Below are 14411 nucleotides of genomic sequence, written 5' to 3'. Positions count from 1 at the left end.
CTCCGTCTCTCTCTCTCCTTCCCTCCCCTTCCCTCCGCTCCCCTCTCTTCCCTCTCCGCCTCCCTCTGTATGTGTATATCTGTATCCTTCTTCCTCTTCTCCCCTCTTCCTCCTCCTTTCTCCGTCTTCTTCTGTATCTCCTTCTGCTCTTCTTCCTCTTCTTCCTTATTCTTTTTTCTTTCTTTCTTTCTTTCTTTCTTTCTTTCTTTCTTTCTTTCTTTCTGTTTCAATACTAGAGATCAAACTCAGAGGTGCTGTACTGCAGAGCTACATCCCCAGCCTTTTTTCTTTATTAAATTTTGAGACAGGATCTCACTAAGTTACCCAGGCAGCACTTGAATTTTTGATTCTCTGGCCTTGGACTCCCTGAATGCTAGGATTATAGTGGTATGTGCCATTACACCTGACTAAAAGTCAATATTTTCCTTCCTTTTTTATTCTTAATTTTTAGGAGAAATTGAAAAGTTTCTTAATTTTTTCTCCATGGAATTATGTTCTTGATTATGTTTGCATTATTCTAAGAGCTATTTTTAAAGTATTTCTTGTCTAGCATCAAAATCAGGAAAAAAATGTTTCTTAAAGCATTACAATCTAGGGATCAAAACTCTATTGGACTTTTAAGAAGATGAGTGTTTATGAATATAACAGCTATGCAAGAAAATGCAGCAAATATGTGGATTTGATGGAAATATCATCCTGAGAGTACGCATAGTTACAGCTAGCAATAATTTATATTTTTGGATAGAAAATTTCAGTCACTGAGAAACTGAAAAGTCATCCCTTCCAATAATACAATTGTGAGTTATTTTCTTTTTTGGTATATTGGTACTTACAAGTATTAAGTTAATGAACCATTAATTGCTAAAAGTTAATTTATAAGAAAGTGAACCTATAGGATATTTTCACTATACTATGTATAAGAAAAATTTTAAAATAGTTACTTAATCCTACAGAAGTGAATCTTCTTAAATAATTATAACAGTATTTTACAAAGTGTGAAATTGTAAGCCATTCTGTGTATATAAAGTGAATTCTGTGGCCACATGAGACTCGGCTTAGCAAAAGCGGATACTCAAGAGGCCGTGTTTCAGTGTGTGCGGAGGTGGTTTCCTGCTGTGTGTGACTGACTCTGTGTCCGCAGGTCCTGCAGCAGATGAAGACTGTCTGCTTCCGGCTATCTTTTGGTCCGTGCCTCGTAGAGGCGTGCAGCGCTGCTGTCTTCTCCCACTTCATCATGGATTTCCCTTGGCAGTGGGGCTTTCTATTAGGGTAATTATTTTTGCTTTTTTTCATTTTGTCATTTTGAAACTATACAGTTAATGAGGAAACAGTTCTTCACTAACATTCTTTTCACAGTGGTGGGAGACCTTGGAAATTAGTTGATTAAAAGCCAAGCCATGTCCCGAGTCTCCCACAGCCTTGACAAGCATTCCCAGCCCCTCAGTCTGCAGTGCTCAGCTTGCTCCTTCTCTTCTGTGTTGCAATGTATGCGTACGTCTTATCCTGCAAACGGTCCCTTCCTTGGTCACAGGGTGGATGTGTGAAGATACAGAAGAGTTTTAATATAGAGATATATAAATAGAAACTTATTTAAAAGAAAATAAGCAAAGAAAAACTTCTTTCCCTCCAGTCAAAGCCCCAACTGTATTTCCCACCATCATTTTCCTTATGTCCAAATTCCTAACAGGAATCTGTAATCACTATCTCTAGACAGGAAGTTCTTTTCGTTTTCAGTTAACTTTTGCCTCTACTTGTCCTTTCCTGTGAAGTTTGTAGCAAGTTCACCCACTGCATATGTATTGCCATAGCCAATAGATTTTAAATTAACTTTTGTTGTACATTACTCAAATGTATTACTTCTGATGGGTTGAACCCAGAGCTGCACCTTGGCACCTCCAACCCTGAGTTGACCTTGTGAAAGAGCAGGACTTTACAGATGCAGGTGATTCCTCTTATCACACCTCCAGTGGGAGCACTCTAGGACATCCACAGCCTCTTCCACACAGGTATAGATTTCAGTGTCGCAGTTTTAGAGAATGCAGAGTGGCATCCTGTCATGGATTTGACATACATTTCCCTAATAATCGTGGACACTGAGCTCTTTTCTGTATGCTTTGATGAAGTGCCACTTCAAATAGTTTACCAGTTTTTAAAATTGAGTTCTTAGGAGTTTTAACTATATTCTAGACCCGAGGCTTTTGTCCAGCATATGTATTACATTCTTTTATATTTTTTTTTGTACCAGGAATTAAACTCATGACCTCATGCTTGCCAGGCAAGTGCTGTGGTATCCCTGGCCTCATGATTATTCTTCAAACATGTCACTTGGCTTTTGGGGGGGGGGGAGGGCAAGAAGCATAAGAACTTTTAAGCCAAAAATAATACAAAATGAGCCAGTATAACACAGCTCATCTTAAAATCTTTGTGGCTATCCTGTTGTCCTCAAATGTTATTCTAGTTTTGTACCATATTCACCTGGCTTATTTATTCCTTTGTTTATCCATGTATTTAGTGTTTGTCTCAATTACTTTCCTTGGTGTTTGTTTGTTTTTATTTTTGTTTTGTTTTGTACTGGGAATCAAACTCAGAACCTCACACTTGCCAGGCAGGTGCTAAACTATATTCCCAGCTGAGTTACTTTTCTTGTTGCTGAGACAAAATACCTCATACCCAGAGTTAATGGAGGAAATGTTTACTTCAGTTTGTAGAGGCCATAATCAGCTAGTTCCAGGGCAAGGTCGATTTGCAGAGAGAACAGTATACGCCAGTCAAAAAGTAGAAAAGCAACAAGGAACCTTAACAGAACCTTTATGACCTTTTTATGCACTGTCTAGGCTACTGGATTAGGGCAGTGCCAATCTAATCAGTGGACTGATTTAGAAATCACATCCTTAATCCCAGCACGGCACCATGAATCTGTCCCACACTCTAATCCAGCCACTTCTGAAAAAGCTCCGTCTATGACCACCTGAGGCTCTGGGGAGACCTCTAGACACAAACCATAACAGTGGCTAAACCAGCCAGCATTTATTTCTCACAGTCTGGAGGCTAGAGGGTCAAGATCAAAACACTGGCAGCTTTGGTTTCTCCTGAGTTCTCTGCTTGGCCTATAGGTGGCCACTTTGTAGCTGTGTCCTCTTTGGTCTGTTCTCTCATGGGCATTTCTGTCCTTAGAGACATTCTAGTCCATTTTGGATAGGGCCTCACTCTGATGACCTGATTATTAATTGGTTTCTTTTTTAGTGCAGTAGTAGAGATTGAACCTAGTGTCTCATGCATACTAGGCAAGTACTCTACCACTCAGCTACATCCACAGCTTTTTAAATTCTATTTTGAAAGAAGATCTCACTAAGTCAATTAGGGTAGCCAAATTTACAGTCCTATTGCCTCAGCCTTTTCAGTAGCTTGGATTACAGGCTTGGGCTACCATGTCCAAATCAGTTCTTTTAAGGTTGTATCATCAAATATTGTCCTATTGATGGTGACTTTCCACATTGGACTTGATGATGAGACACCATCAGCTTTTAACCCAGGGAACTTCCCTTCCTATTTTTTTCACAGTTCATTTTTCTGTCCCTTAAATAGAGTAATGATTTAGGGCCTGGAATGAGGCTTTGGGTTTTTGTTTGTTTGTTTTTGTTTTTCCTCATTCTGGCCCTCACTTTTCTATTACATTCTAATAACTGCAGGTTCTGCCTACAAAGTGTGTGTGTGTGTGTGTGTGTGTGTGTGTGTGTGTGTGTGTGTGTGTATGAATGATTCAAGTCTACTGTGTTCTGCTAGCATAGGAAATATAGAAGAAATTCTACAAGTAGTAATATCCCATCAAAGCAGGTGACCAAATTCCATGAAGAAAGTGTGGAAGTCCTAGCCTCAGAATCTAAAACTGTTAATGTAAAATTTCATTAGTGTTTCATTTTATATCTCATTACACAGTAGTCATTGAGATTTTTGAGGATTTCCTGTGTGCCAACAGGTTTGTGTTATATGTAGCTCAGTGTACTGCAGGATGATATCTTATTTGCTTTCTAAGAGATACAGTATCTGACACCCACAACTCTAAGGAGAGGTTTATTTTGGCTCACAGTTTGTAGAGGTTTCAGTCCATAGTTAGCTGGCTCCAAAAAGGGCAGCATAGCAAGGGGAAACAGCCCATGGCATGGTGGAGAGAAGCAGAGAATAATCAAGGTAAAGGAAGGGAGATAGACCTGACAGCCACATGCCCAGCGACCTGCCTCCTCCAATCAGGCTTTACCTCCCAACATGCTATTCAGCTATACATGCTGATGAGTACCACATCCCTGTGATTCATTTACTTCCCCAAGGCCCCACCTACTCTAGGTCTAAACCCTAACAGATGGAGACAGGCATTCTTTACTAGGGTAAGCAATGTTTTTTTGTACTTGTTTGTCAAAAGGTTCTGTTTTCATTTTTTTGTAAATTTCATACAATTTAATCCTTTTAATGTAATAGTATAAAATTAATATTGGCAATTTCCTAATATAGAATCATCCATGTATCACTTGTGTGGCATGAGCCACCACACCTGGCTCTTTTATTCTATTTTTTTTGTACCAAGGATCAAACTCATGGCCTTGTGCTTGCTAGGCAGGCACTCATGCCACTGAGCTAAATCTCCGGTCCTTATTCTTTTAATAAATAGATTCAATGTGTTTATATTTAGGATTTTATCATTAATATTATAAATGAGATTGAATTGTGACTGTTTTTCTTATGGCTTTGTCATGTTTAATATATTCTGTCACTGCCTCAAAACTCTTCATGTTAACAGCATATATCATTTTAATGCTGGTTTAATAATATCACTTTTCTTTTTTATCTTAGCTTTCTTTTTTTCCTTTTAAAATCAAGAAAAATATAGGCAATACCAAGATACTTGAATAATTTGTATCTTTCTTCCATCAACTTCTTTTTTTGTACTGGGGATTGAACTCACAACCTCAGGCTTGCCAGGCAGTCACTTAAGCCACTGAGCCCCAGCCTGTCTCTATCCTCTTATTGGAGTACATTCAACAAAATTATTGCCAATCTGGATCTTTGTGTGACAAATTGTTTTGTCACTTTCCTGCCCCTGAGACAAAACAGTCAACACCCACAATTTAAGGAAGAAAGGTTTATTTTTGTCCATGGTTTCAGAGGCTTCAGGGCATGTGTGGTCTGCTGAGTCAGGGGCAGAGATGGCCTGTTGGAAGGGTGGAGAAAAGGTGCTCACTTACCCCCATGGCATCTGGGAAGCAAAGAGCAAGAAAGAACCACACAGAGACAGATAAGCCTTGAAAGGCATGCCTCCAGCGAGGTACCTCCTCCCAGAGGACCCCACCTCCTGACAGCACATCCAGCCATGAGCTCATTCATGGATGAATCCATTTCGAAGGTTAGCATCACTGTGATCTAATCATCTTCCAAAGCCCCACCTCTGAACACATGAGTCTGCAGGAGGACATTTTTATTCAAGCCATAACACTTGCCTATATTCAGTTATTTTTTTTTTTGTCTTTTTCCTTTTTATGGGTACCAGGGATCGAACTCACGACTGCCTGTTTGCAAGGCAGGCGCTTATGCCGCTGAGCTAAATCCCCAGCCCCCGCTAAATCCCCAGCCCCCTATATTCAGTTATTAATACAGTTTATCTTTAAATTACTTTAGCTTTGTTACTTTAGATTTTCTACATGTACAGCCATGTCACCTATAGATAATGAGAGCTTTACTGCTTCCTTTGCAAATGCATGGCATGCATTCTTCTTTCCTTACAGTAGTGGTGGTAATCTTCCTTAAGTTCATTGGAAGTAGCTAGCCAGGTACAGAGGTGCCCCAGCATTTGGGAAGCTGAAGCAAGAGGATTGCAAGGGTGAGGCCAGCTTGGGCTACATATGGAGTTCAAGGCCAACTTGAACTCCATCAACATCGAGCTCTTGATGAGAGAGAGGGGACAGAAAAAGGGAGCTGTGATAGCAGATATCTTTTATAGCAACCTTTGGTGATTGTCCTGAGCCTTTATTTTTCAGAAAGTTTTTTTTAGCTGCCTCTTATTAGATTAAGGAAGTACTCCCTCTGAAGTTTTCTAAAAAATGTGTATAATAAATGAATGCAGGATTTCATGAGTTTTTTTGCTTCTATTATGATACAAAGTTTCTGCTTTATTATAGTGAGTGCTGTTGATTGATTTTTCCAATGTAAACTGAGCTCCCATTCATGAATCAAACCAAATTTAGTGATCATCTACATTTTCAACTGCCCTGCACTACTTTATATTTATATATGTGCAGAATTTCGGAGCTGAAGAAACAATAACCAAATGTAAAAATTCTCCATAGCAGACTAAACCAAGCAGAAGAATTGGTGAATCTGAACACAGATCATTTGAAATTACCAAGTCAGAGGAACAAAAAGAGCACCTCAAGGATTTATAGAATGCTGCAAAGCATTAGAAAGCTATAATAATAAAAAGTGTGATAATGGCATAAAGACAGACACTGGAATCAGTGGAACAAAATACAGAGCCAGTCATAAACCCCCACATATATGGTCAGCAGATCTTTGACAAAGGCCAATATCACACACTTGAGAAAGGACACTGGAGGTAACATTGGGCATCCACATGCAAAAGAATGAAGTTGGGAAAAGCTTTGTGGACTGAATTTGGTAATGATATCTTATATATGACAACAAAAGCACAGGCAACAAAAGCAAACATAGACAACAAGGATTATATCAAACTAAAACATTCATACAGCAAAGGAAGTAATGAAAAGGTAACTTTTGTAATGGGAAAAATAATTATAAGCTAAAAATTAGTAACTATAATATATGAAGAATTCCTACAACTCAATAACATCAAAAATTCCCTAACTAAATTGGACAAGTTGCCGGGCACGACTGTGCACACTCTAATTCCAGCACTTAGGAGGCTGAGGCAGGAGGATTGTTGCAAGTTTGAGACCAGCCTGGGATACAAAATGAGCTCAGACCAGCCTGAACTGCAAAGTGAGAAACCTGAGTAGACATTTCTCCAAAGAAGATATACAAATAGCCAATGAGTACGTGAAAAATGTTCAGCATCTGTAATCACAAAAAATGCAAATCAAAAAGAAAAGATATCAGGGGCTGGGGATTTAGCTCAGCGGCATAAGTGCCTGCCTTGCAAGTGTGTGGTCGTGAGTTCAATCCCCGGTACCAATGGAAAAAAAAAAAAAAGACAAGAAATCCTGTCATAAATGACAGCATGGATGGGACATTATGCCAGTTGAAATAAGCCAGCCACAAAATGTCAAATACTGTATGATTTGACTTATGTATACCACTGAGAGTAGTCAGGAATGCAGAAATAGAAAGTAGAGAAGTTCTTTCCAGGGAGAGAATGCTTTCCTGGTGCATGACGCTCAGCCCCTAAGATCACATCCTGTGATCCTTGCTTTCCTACATTTATACTTTGCTGTAAGACCCTATTTCTCAAGCACAGAATAGACCTGCCAACTTCTAATGAAGAGAATACAGATGAAGTAATGGGATGGCACGAAGACTGGCTTCTGCCTTGCATTCCCTTTGGTTGTTGGTCCCAGGAGACGCTAGCTGGGGTAGCTTTGTGGAGAAGAGACCAAAGCCCAGTGCCAGTCTTGTGAGTAAACTTGAAAACTGGCTTTCTCCGACCCATCTCATGAGAGATCTTGAGTCTAAGGCATACAGCTAAGCTGTAACCTAGATTCCTAACCCAGAGAAAAAGTGACACAGTGTTTGATAATTTGTTAAGCAAAAAAGAAATAATAGGTGATTCCAGTGCACAGCACCAAAGCACACTGAACTTGGCAAATCCACGGTTTCTGAGAAATCTTTTCTGGCAGCCACAGGGGACGATGGAGCATAAACTGCCTCAAAGCAGCGAGGAGATTCTACTCACAGACCTGAGGGCTCCCACTAGTGGGAGCTCTGGTGGTGCCTAAGATGATGGTCAAACATAGCAGCCCAGCAGGCACCTCAAGAACCTGCAGGCAGTAGGGGGTGTAGCCAGCACACAGTGGCTCAGACAGATGTGCATCGGCCTGGCAGGGCACTGGGGCTCCTCTACACTGGGCACAGGTGAGCCTTTACCATGGCCATGTGAAACAGACTCAAGATGGTAGACAGGGGCACTTGCTTGTTGAGGTGGGCTCCCTGGGAAGCATGAAACTCAGCAGCAGAGAGACAGTAGATGGGGTCCACAGAGTGTGGACAACAGATGATAGGGACAGACTGTGCCAACCTGGGCACGTGACCCAGAAGCAGGGCCGGGAACACCCATCAGCAGGGGTGTAGGTGAGAGTGACCCAGAGAGCCCCACAAACACAGCATGGAAACAAGCCCTAGGTCTGCATAGCGAGCTGCTCTGGAGAAGTGGTTCCTGCTTGTTCTCCTGGGTAAGTGAGAGCCATCCAGAGAGTGCCCTGTGTCTGAGCATCAGTTTCAGGAGTCAGAAGCCCTTACTGGTGCTGTGTATGCTGCGCCTGGAGAACATACAACTCCAGTAGGCCCCACATCCCATTAGCCCGGCCCCAGCACAGGACTTCGTGAGGCCCTGGCTGCTTCCTCCCTGCACGGTGTTTGGTGACATGCCATGGTGCCAACTCTTGCCCTGCTTGTGGAGCATGTTGTCTGGAAAGCTCCAGAGGGACTCTTCTGTGTGCTCTGTCTCATGCTAGCTCACGTCAGTATGCAGAGCTGCTGAGAAGTTCAACAGTCTTCAGCCACCATCACTCCTGCGAGGCTCCTGGCGGCCACCACAGCAGAAGTAGGCTTGAGTGACCTTAGCTCTGTCTGCAGGGCACACAGCCTAGAAGGACCCTGAGAGACGCTCACTAGCAACGCTCATGTTCATCCCTCCTTCCCTCTCAGTCAAGCATCTCAGCAGTGCGGGAGAACTTTTTTTTTTCTCTAATTTTTTTCTTTTTACATTTCTTTTTTATCCTTTTATTTCATCCTGTATTCCCTCTTTTCTTTTCTGTTATATTTAGAGGAATGTTGTGAAAGGTGTTTAATTACTAGTTTACTAATGCTGAAATTACCTGCAGTATTTGAAATTCAGTCTTCTGTATTATTGAAGCATTAAAATATCTCTTAGGCTGAGAAATAATATACAGGGACCAGGCTCAGCAGTATGGCCTGTAGTCCCAGCTATCTGGAAAGCTAAGGCAGAGGACTTTTTGTTTGTAAATCATCTTACATATTGTTTTGTGGTGTGGTGTGACTCTGACTCTGTGCATGTCAGGTGGGTACTTTGCCACCAAGCAACACTCCCAGCCCAGCTACAGGAAACGCACCAGGCTCCAGATGTGGTCCAGTTGCACCCTAACCATGCCAGATGCCTCAACTTGATAGGCATCAGGGAGCCAGGGACCCTTCCCCACCTGGCACAGCTAGAAGGGGCCTTCCATCCCATTCCTTGGCAAGCTACTAAAGAGGTAGGAGTGCTGCAGAAGAGGCCATGCTAACAGTGGCACTGGGGTGACCACCCTCTTGGTTCTCCAGGCAATCTCTCCCCACCACCTCCCCTTTCTGGGCATGGAGCACTTGCTGCATCTTTGGTATGAATTTTTTTTTTTAGTTTATGGTTTCCTTTTTAAATCTTAAACTGTCTATATTTCATCATTGGAAACACATTTCAATTTTTGTCTAGGGTTTTCCTTTTATTTCCTAGTCAAGTTATAGAATTTTCAATTATTTTTCTATTTTTATTTCAAAGGATTTAAGGAAAGGAGAAGGATTTAGTGAAATTTGTGCTCATTCCCTCATCTTGACCCACAAGTCTGTAAATTGTAGCCAGCACTAAAGAATGCATGGGAAGCTTTGTCACCATTGAACGCTTTCACTCGAAAGCAGAACTTCTGGATGTGGAATTGTTAAAATGGTAAGGACATCCATCAGTAGTAAAGCTCACAGCACAGCAGTGGTGACGAAGCTCTTTCTTCAGCTTTGTGCTAGGTGCTGTCTCTCCTGCGGTTGTGGTCCCATCCATGCTGCGCCTGCAGGAGGCAGGATATGGTGCAGAGAAGGGCATCCCCACCCTGCTGGTTGCCGCCAGCAGTATGGACGACATCGTGGCTATCACGGGGTTCAACACATTCTTAAACCTCATCTTCTCCAAAGGTGAGCAAGAGATTCCGAACTACCATATCATTTGTGACCTTTGTAGCTCTTCAAGCAAGATTTGAACCAAGACTTTTCAGCTTCACAATTTTTTATTCTTTACAGAAAGCTCATCCCAGGCTAACAAAGAAATTTCAATGGGTTTTAAAAAATTGACTTTAATAGAAAACGTTTTGATTTATTTGGTAATCCATATCATTAGTGTTTATCTGTCATAGTGCTTTGAGATTTTATCACAGTTTTCACCAAGAAAATCTTGGGCTGGGGGGTTAGCTCAGTGGTGTAAATGCCTGCTTGGCAAATGTGAGGTCATGAGTTCAGTCCCTGGTACCCAAAAAAAAAAAAAAAAAAAGAATATGAATTCTTGTTTTGCAGAGGATTTAGCTCAGCAGCATACAGGCCTGCCTGGCAAGCATTAGGTTGTGGGTTCAATCCTCGGTACCAAAAAAAGAAAAAGAAAAAGAAAATCTCGAGAATTAATATTATTAGTACTACTAATATTTTAATAGGTTTTTTTTTTAATGTACAGGAAATCAAACTCATGACCGCCCACTTGCAAGGCAGGTGCTTATGCCACTGAGCTAAATCCCCAGCCCAGCCTGGCCCTTTCATAGGCCTTTTGTAGTGTTCTTTTTGGCCATCCTAACAAATAACTGGTTGCTCTACATTAAGACAATATAAACGCACCAAGTGGGGATGTCCTATGCACCTCTTTTGAGAAGTAGTAGGACAAGATCTAGCACACTCGTTTGATTCTCAGGTGCAACCTGGTCTTGAAGACATGAAAAAGTAGGTGTTTCCACATTTACTAATGCTTTAATTATCTACAGTGTTCGAAATTCAGTCTTCTGTATTATTGAAGCATTAAATATCTTTTAGGTTGAGAAATAATATATAAGGGCCGGGGTATAGTACCCACTATCCGGGAAACTAAGGCAGAAGGATTGCTTGATCCAGAGAGCCAACCTGGGCAACGTCATGAAACTCTGCTTTTAAATGATGATAGACAATAAAATAGATATATAGGTAGGCAAGCAGATGATACAAATAAAATCTGCAATAGTCACACCCAAAAATAATTTTTTCCTTCTGAACCTTAGGATGTAAGTTCGCCCCGATTCTCTTTTCCTTTATTCTTCTCCTATTCTCTCCTGTTACTTTATTCTTTCCCAATGTTTGTATAAAGATGACTGAACACTGACTATGCTTTTTTGCAACCTGAGTTATTGTTTTGTACTTTATTATTGCAAACATATTTCTACTCATGTAAAATATAGAAGATATATTTCTGTATCTTTTTAAATTTTTTTATTTTAAAGAGAATAAAATAAAAAGTATAAAAGATACAGGACTTCAAAACACTACAAAATCATAATAGTTACCATAATGCCTTTTGATGTCTTCAAAATAGCTGCAGTTAACTTCAGATATAGTGAAAATCAAACAGCAGAGTAGAATAGAAACAATAAAAACAAAACAATGAATACAAGACAATGAATGAATAAAGGACTTCAAAACAAGCCTATAGTAAATCCAAAGTTGCTATTATATCTTGCTGTCTTTGAAATTGCTGCCATTGGATTGACACAATCAAACAAAACAAAAGAGAATAAAACCCAACCTAACAAAACAATGGGAACAGTCTAGGACTTCCAAAACAAGATTGTAGGGAATCAACAATGGCTGCAACTCTCAGAAGGAGATTCCCCTCTAGAAGTCCTACTACTGCCCTCTGAACCTATGATCAGACCACTGGCCCTAGACCTGCAATGTTAGTGAAACACCAAAGCATCACAGGCATCCAATTGCATTTCAGCTCCATAGCTATCATGACAGCATGTGTTTCTTCGGATAAGCCAGTCGCTTACAGCAGCAATGGGGGGAAGGGGGGTTGGTACTTGTTTGCCAGCCTGCGCACCAGAATGGGCTAGGGTCTGTCTGTTCCAGTCTGGTAGCCCACGCATAGCACTGGTTCCCAGACTGGGCTTGCTTGCTGGTATGGCTTTGTTCTCTCTACTGGTTTGCAAATGGCCTATTTCTATATCTTTTTTTTTTTTTTCACTGTGTTGTCAAGGCAAACCTCAAAGGCATAGCTCTTCTCCTTTAGTCTCCAGAATAGCTGGGACTATATCACCTGCCACTGTGTCTGACATCTATGTCATTTGCAGTGGCTACATAACAGTGGTCTGCATAAGAATCACTTTGTTCAAAATTGAAGCTGACCTCCATATTTGCTATGAACATAGTGTTTAGTTAAACATCTTACAGAGATGTTTATACCTAATCTTAATGCTTTCTTAAAAGTTGAATGGTTGATCTCAAAACTATATACAGTTATAAGCTTTTTCAACCATATATCTCATATGTCACCAAATATATCTCACAGTACATAAGCATTCCACACCCTCTTCAAGTTAAGGAATTAAAGCTTTGCATGGCAACATGCACCTGTAGTATGAGTGGTGAGTCCTGGTAGTGTTAACTATTCACATCTGTTGACCATTGGCATTTTGAAATGTTTAGTGAATTGCTTCTCTTCAAAGTCTTTTTCCTATTATAGATGTGTTCATCTTTTGTTAAAAATTAAGAATAATAACCTTTTTCTTTATATGTTATAGGTTTTCCTATTTGTAATTTGCCTTTTAGTTTTTTATTTTTGCCATTCAGAAAGTTTTAATTTTTGTGTGAATTCTGGCCACAGATTATCATGATTAGCATCCTTCATTTCTTCCAAAGTATTTTTATAGACCTCTTCATTGTGCCAGCTACTGTGCCCAGCACTGAGGATAAAAAATGAAAGATATTAGCATCTATTTATTACTTGCTCTAAGTTCCATGAATGTGATCCTTCATTTTCACATGAGAAAACTGAGAAATAGAAATCAAGTAACTTGCTCAAAGCCATAGATTGTGTAAGTAGGAAAGCCAGAATGTAAATATGGCAGTCTAACCCCAGGGCTGCATATGTGATTATATTTTATACTGCCCTCTCATACAGCAGGTCAAGTTCAAGTGGCCTATGTTTTCACATGACAAATAATTTCAAATATGATGAGTAATTATAGTAGAGGGTAACAGTGACAACAAACCTAATTTGTGATGAACCAAAGAAAGCGAAAAATCAAGCAGGAATGAGTCTTACAATGTCTTCCTCCTGACTGTAAACTGCCATGTAAAATTTTAAAGATTTTTAAGATTTTACATTGTACAGTATGTCACCCATACATCTACATTTTGGAACATGGCCTATTGTGAGATCTTCTAGGTAACTAATAATAGTCTCTGCTTTGTTGGTGGATATTACATCTCTGTCCATATCACCTTTATTATAGTAAAATTCCTAAATACAGAGTCTGCCTGTTTTGGTTACTTTTCTCATTACTGAGACAAGATTCATGATACCCAAAATCAAGGAAGGAAAGATTTGTTTAGCTCACAGTTTGTGAAGGTTTCAGTCCATAATCAGTTGGCTCCAAGGCAGGGTGATAAGGCAAAGTGGTCACAGTTGAAGATGCAGAAACCAGCAAAAGCAGCAAAAGCCAAAGAAGGAGTAACCTTCTTTTCCTACCTTATATTGTATGCAGGCTCCCCACCCGAGGGCAGGGGTAGCACTCACACTATCTCCCCTCCTCCTGCACAGACTCAGGATGTTTATAAATTGAAGCCCCTTGCTGAGTTGAGCTGAAAATGCTGTAACTGTTTCCTGAGGTGAGGGCATGAAGACAACAGATGCAGGTTTAAAAGCTGTCTTTGAGAAACATCCCACCCCCGCCATGACAGCATGAGGCTTTAGGGGGACACGCAGACACAAACTGTAACACTGCCAAAAAGACATATACACATTTCGGGAAAAGAAAAATAATAAATGTCTGGAAGCTAATGGCCACCACTTTGAGCATCTCTCATAACTGCAAAAGCCAAATGTAACTTGTATTAATCTCATGATGTCTCGATAAATTTAGTGCAAAAACATTTATACAAGTTTTACTTTTCCTGAAATGAAGTCCATCATTTTTTGGTGGACTTTGTATACTAAGTTGGTTCATTTCCACTCTTCAAAATTCTCCTTTTTATTGTGATAAAGTTACATGTGTGGATGCTTTGCAGCTGGGAATCTATGGTCAAAATCACCTTCCATCATTGTTGAACGTCCTTGTGTCTTATGACAGTATATGACTTCAGGTTTATTTTGTCTAAGCAGACACTCCTGTTCTCTCTTGGTGGCCATTTGTGTGGAACATCTTTTTCCACCCTTTCATTTTCATCTCTGTGTG

The 14411-nt window shown here is 40.3% G+C and overlaps 2 protein-coding genes across 15 annotated transcripts in view; one reads left to right on the top strand and one right to left on the bottom strand.

Moving 5' to 3' along the window:
• The window catches only part of Cisd2 (CDGSH iron sulfur domain 2), a 68298-nt gene that overhangs the window by 986 nt on the left and 52901 nt on the right, over positions 1-14411 (bottom strand). The window lies entirely within an intron of this gene.
• Slc9b1 (solute carrier family 9 member B1) overlaps positions 1-14411 on the top strand; it is a 71710-nt gene that overhangs the window by 28029 nt on the left and 29270 nt on the right. For all 13 annotated transcript variants that reach the window (XM_063260573.1, XM_063260568.1, XM_063260574.1 and 10 more), the window contains 2 exons: positions 1142-1269; positions 9962-10137. In XM_063260573.1, the coding sequence (XP_063116643.1) occupies positions 1142-1269; positions 9962-10137 (304 nt within the window). The remainder of the gene's footprint in view (positions 1-1141; positions 1270-9961; positions 10138-14411) is intronic.

The sequence above is a fragment of the Cavia porcellus genome, unplaced genomic scaffold, assembly GCF_034190915.1.
Source record: "Cavia porcellus strain 051 isolate PalLab524CR breed Dunkin Hartley unplaced genomic scaffold, mCavPor4.1 scaffold_14, whole genome shotgun sequence".
In the NCBI taxonomy this organism is placed as follows: domain Eukaryota; kingdom Metazoa; phylum Chordata; class Mammalia; order Rodentia; family Caviidae; genus Cavia; species Cavia porcellus.
This window is presented reverse-complemented; position numbering and strand designations above follow the sequence as displayed.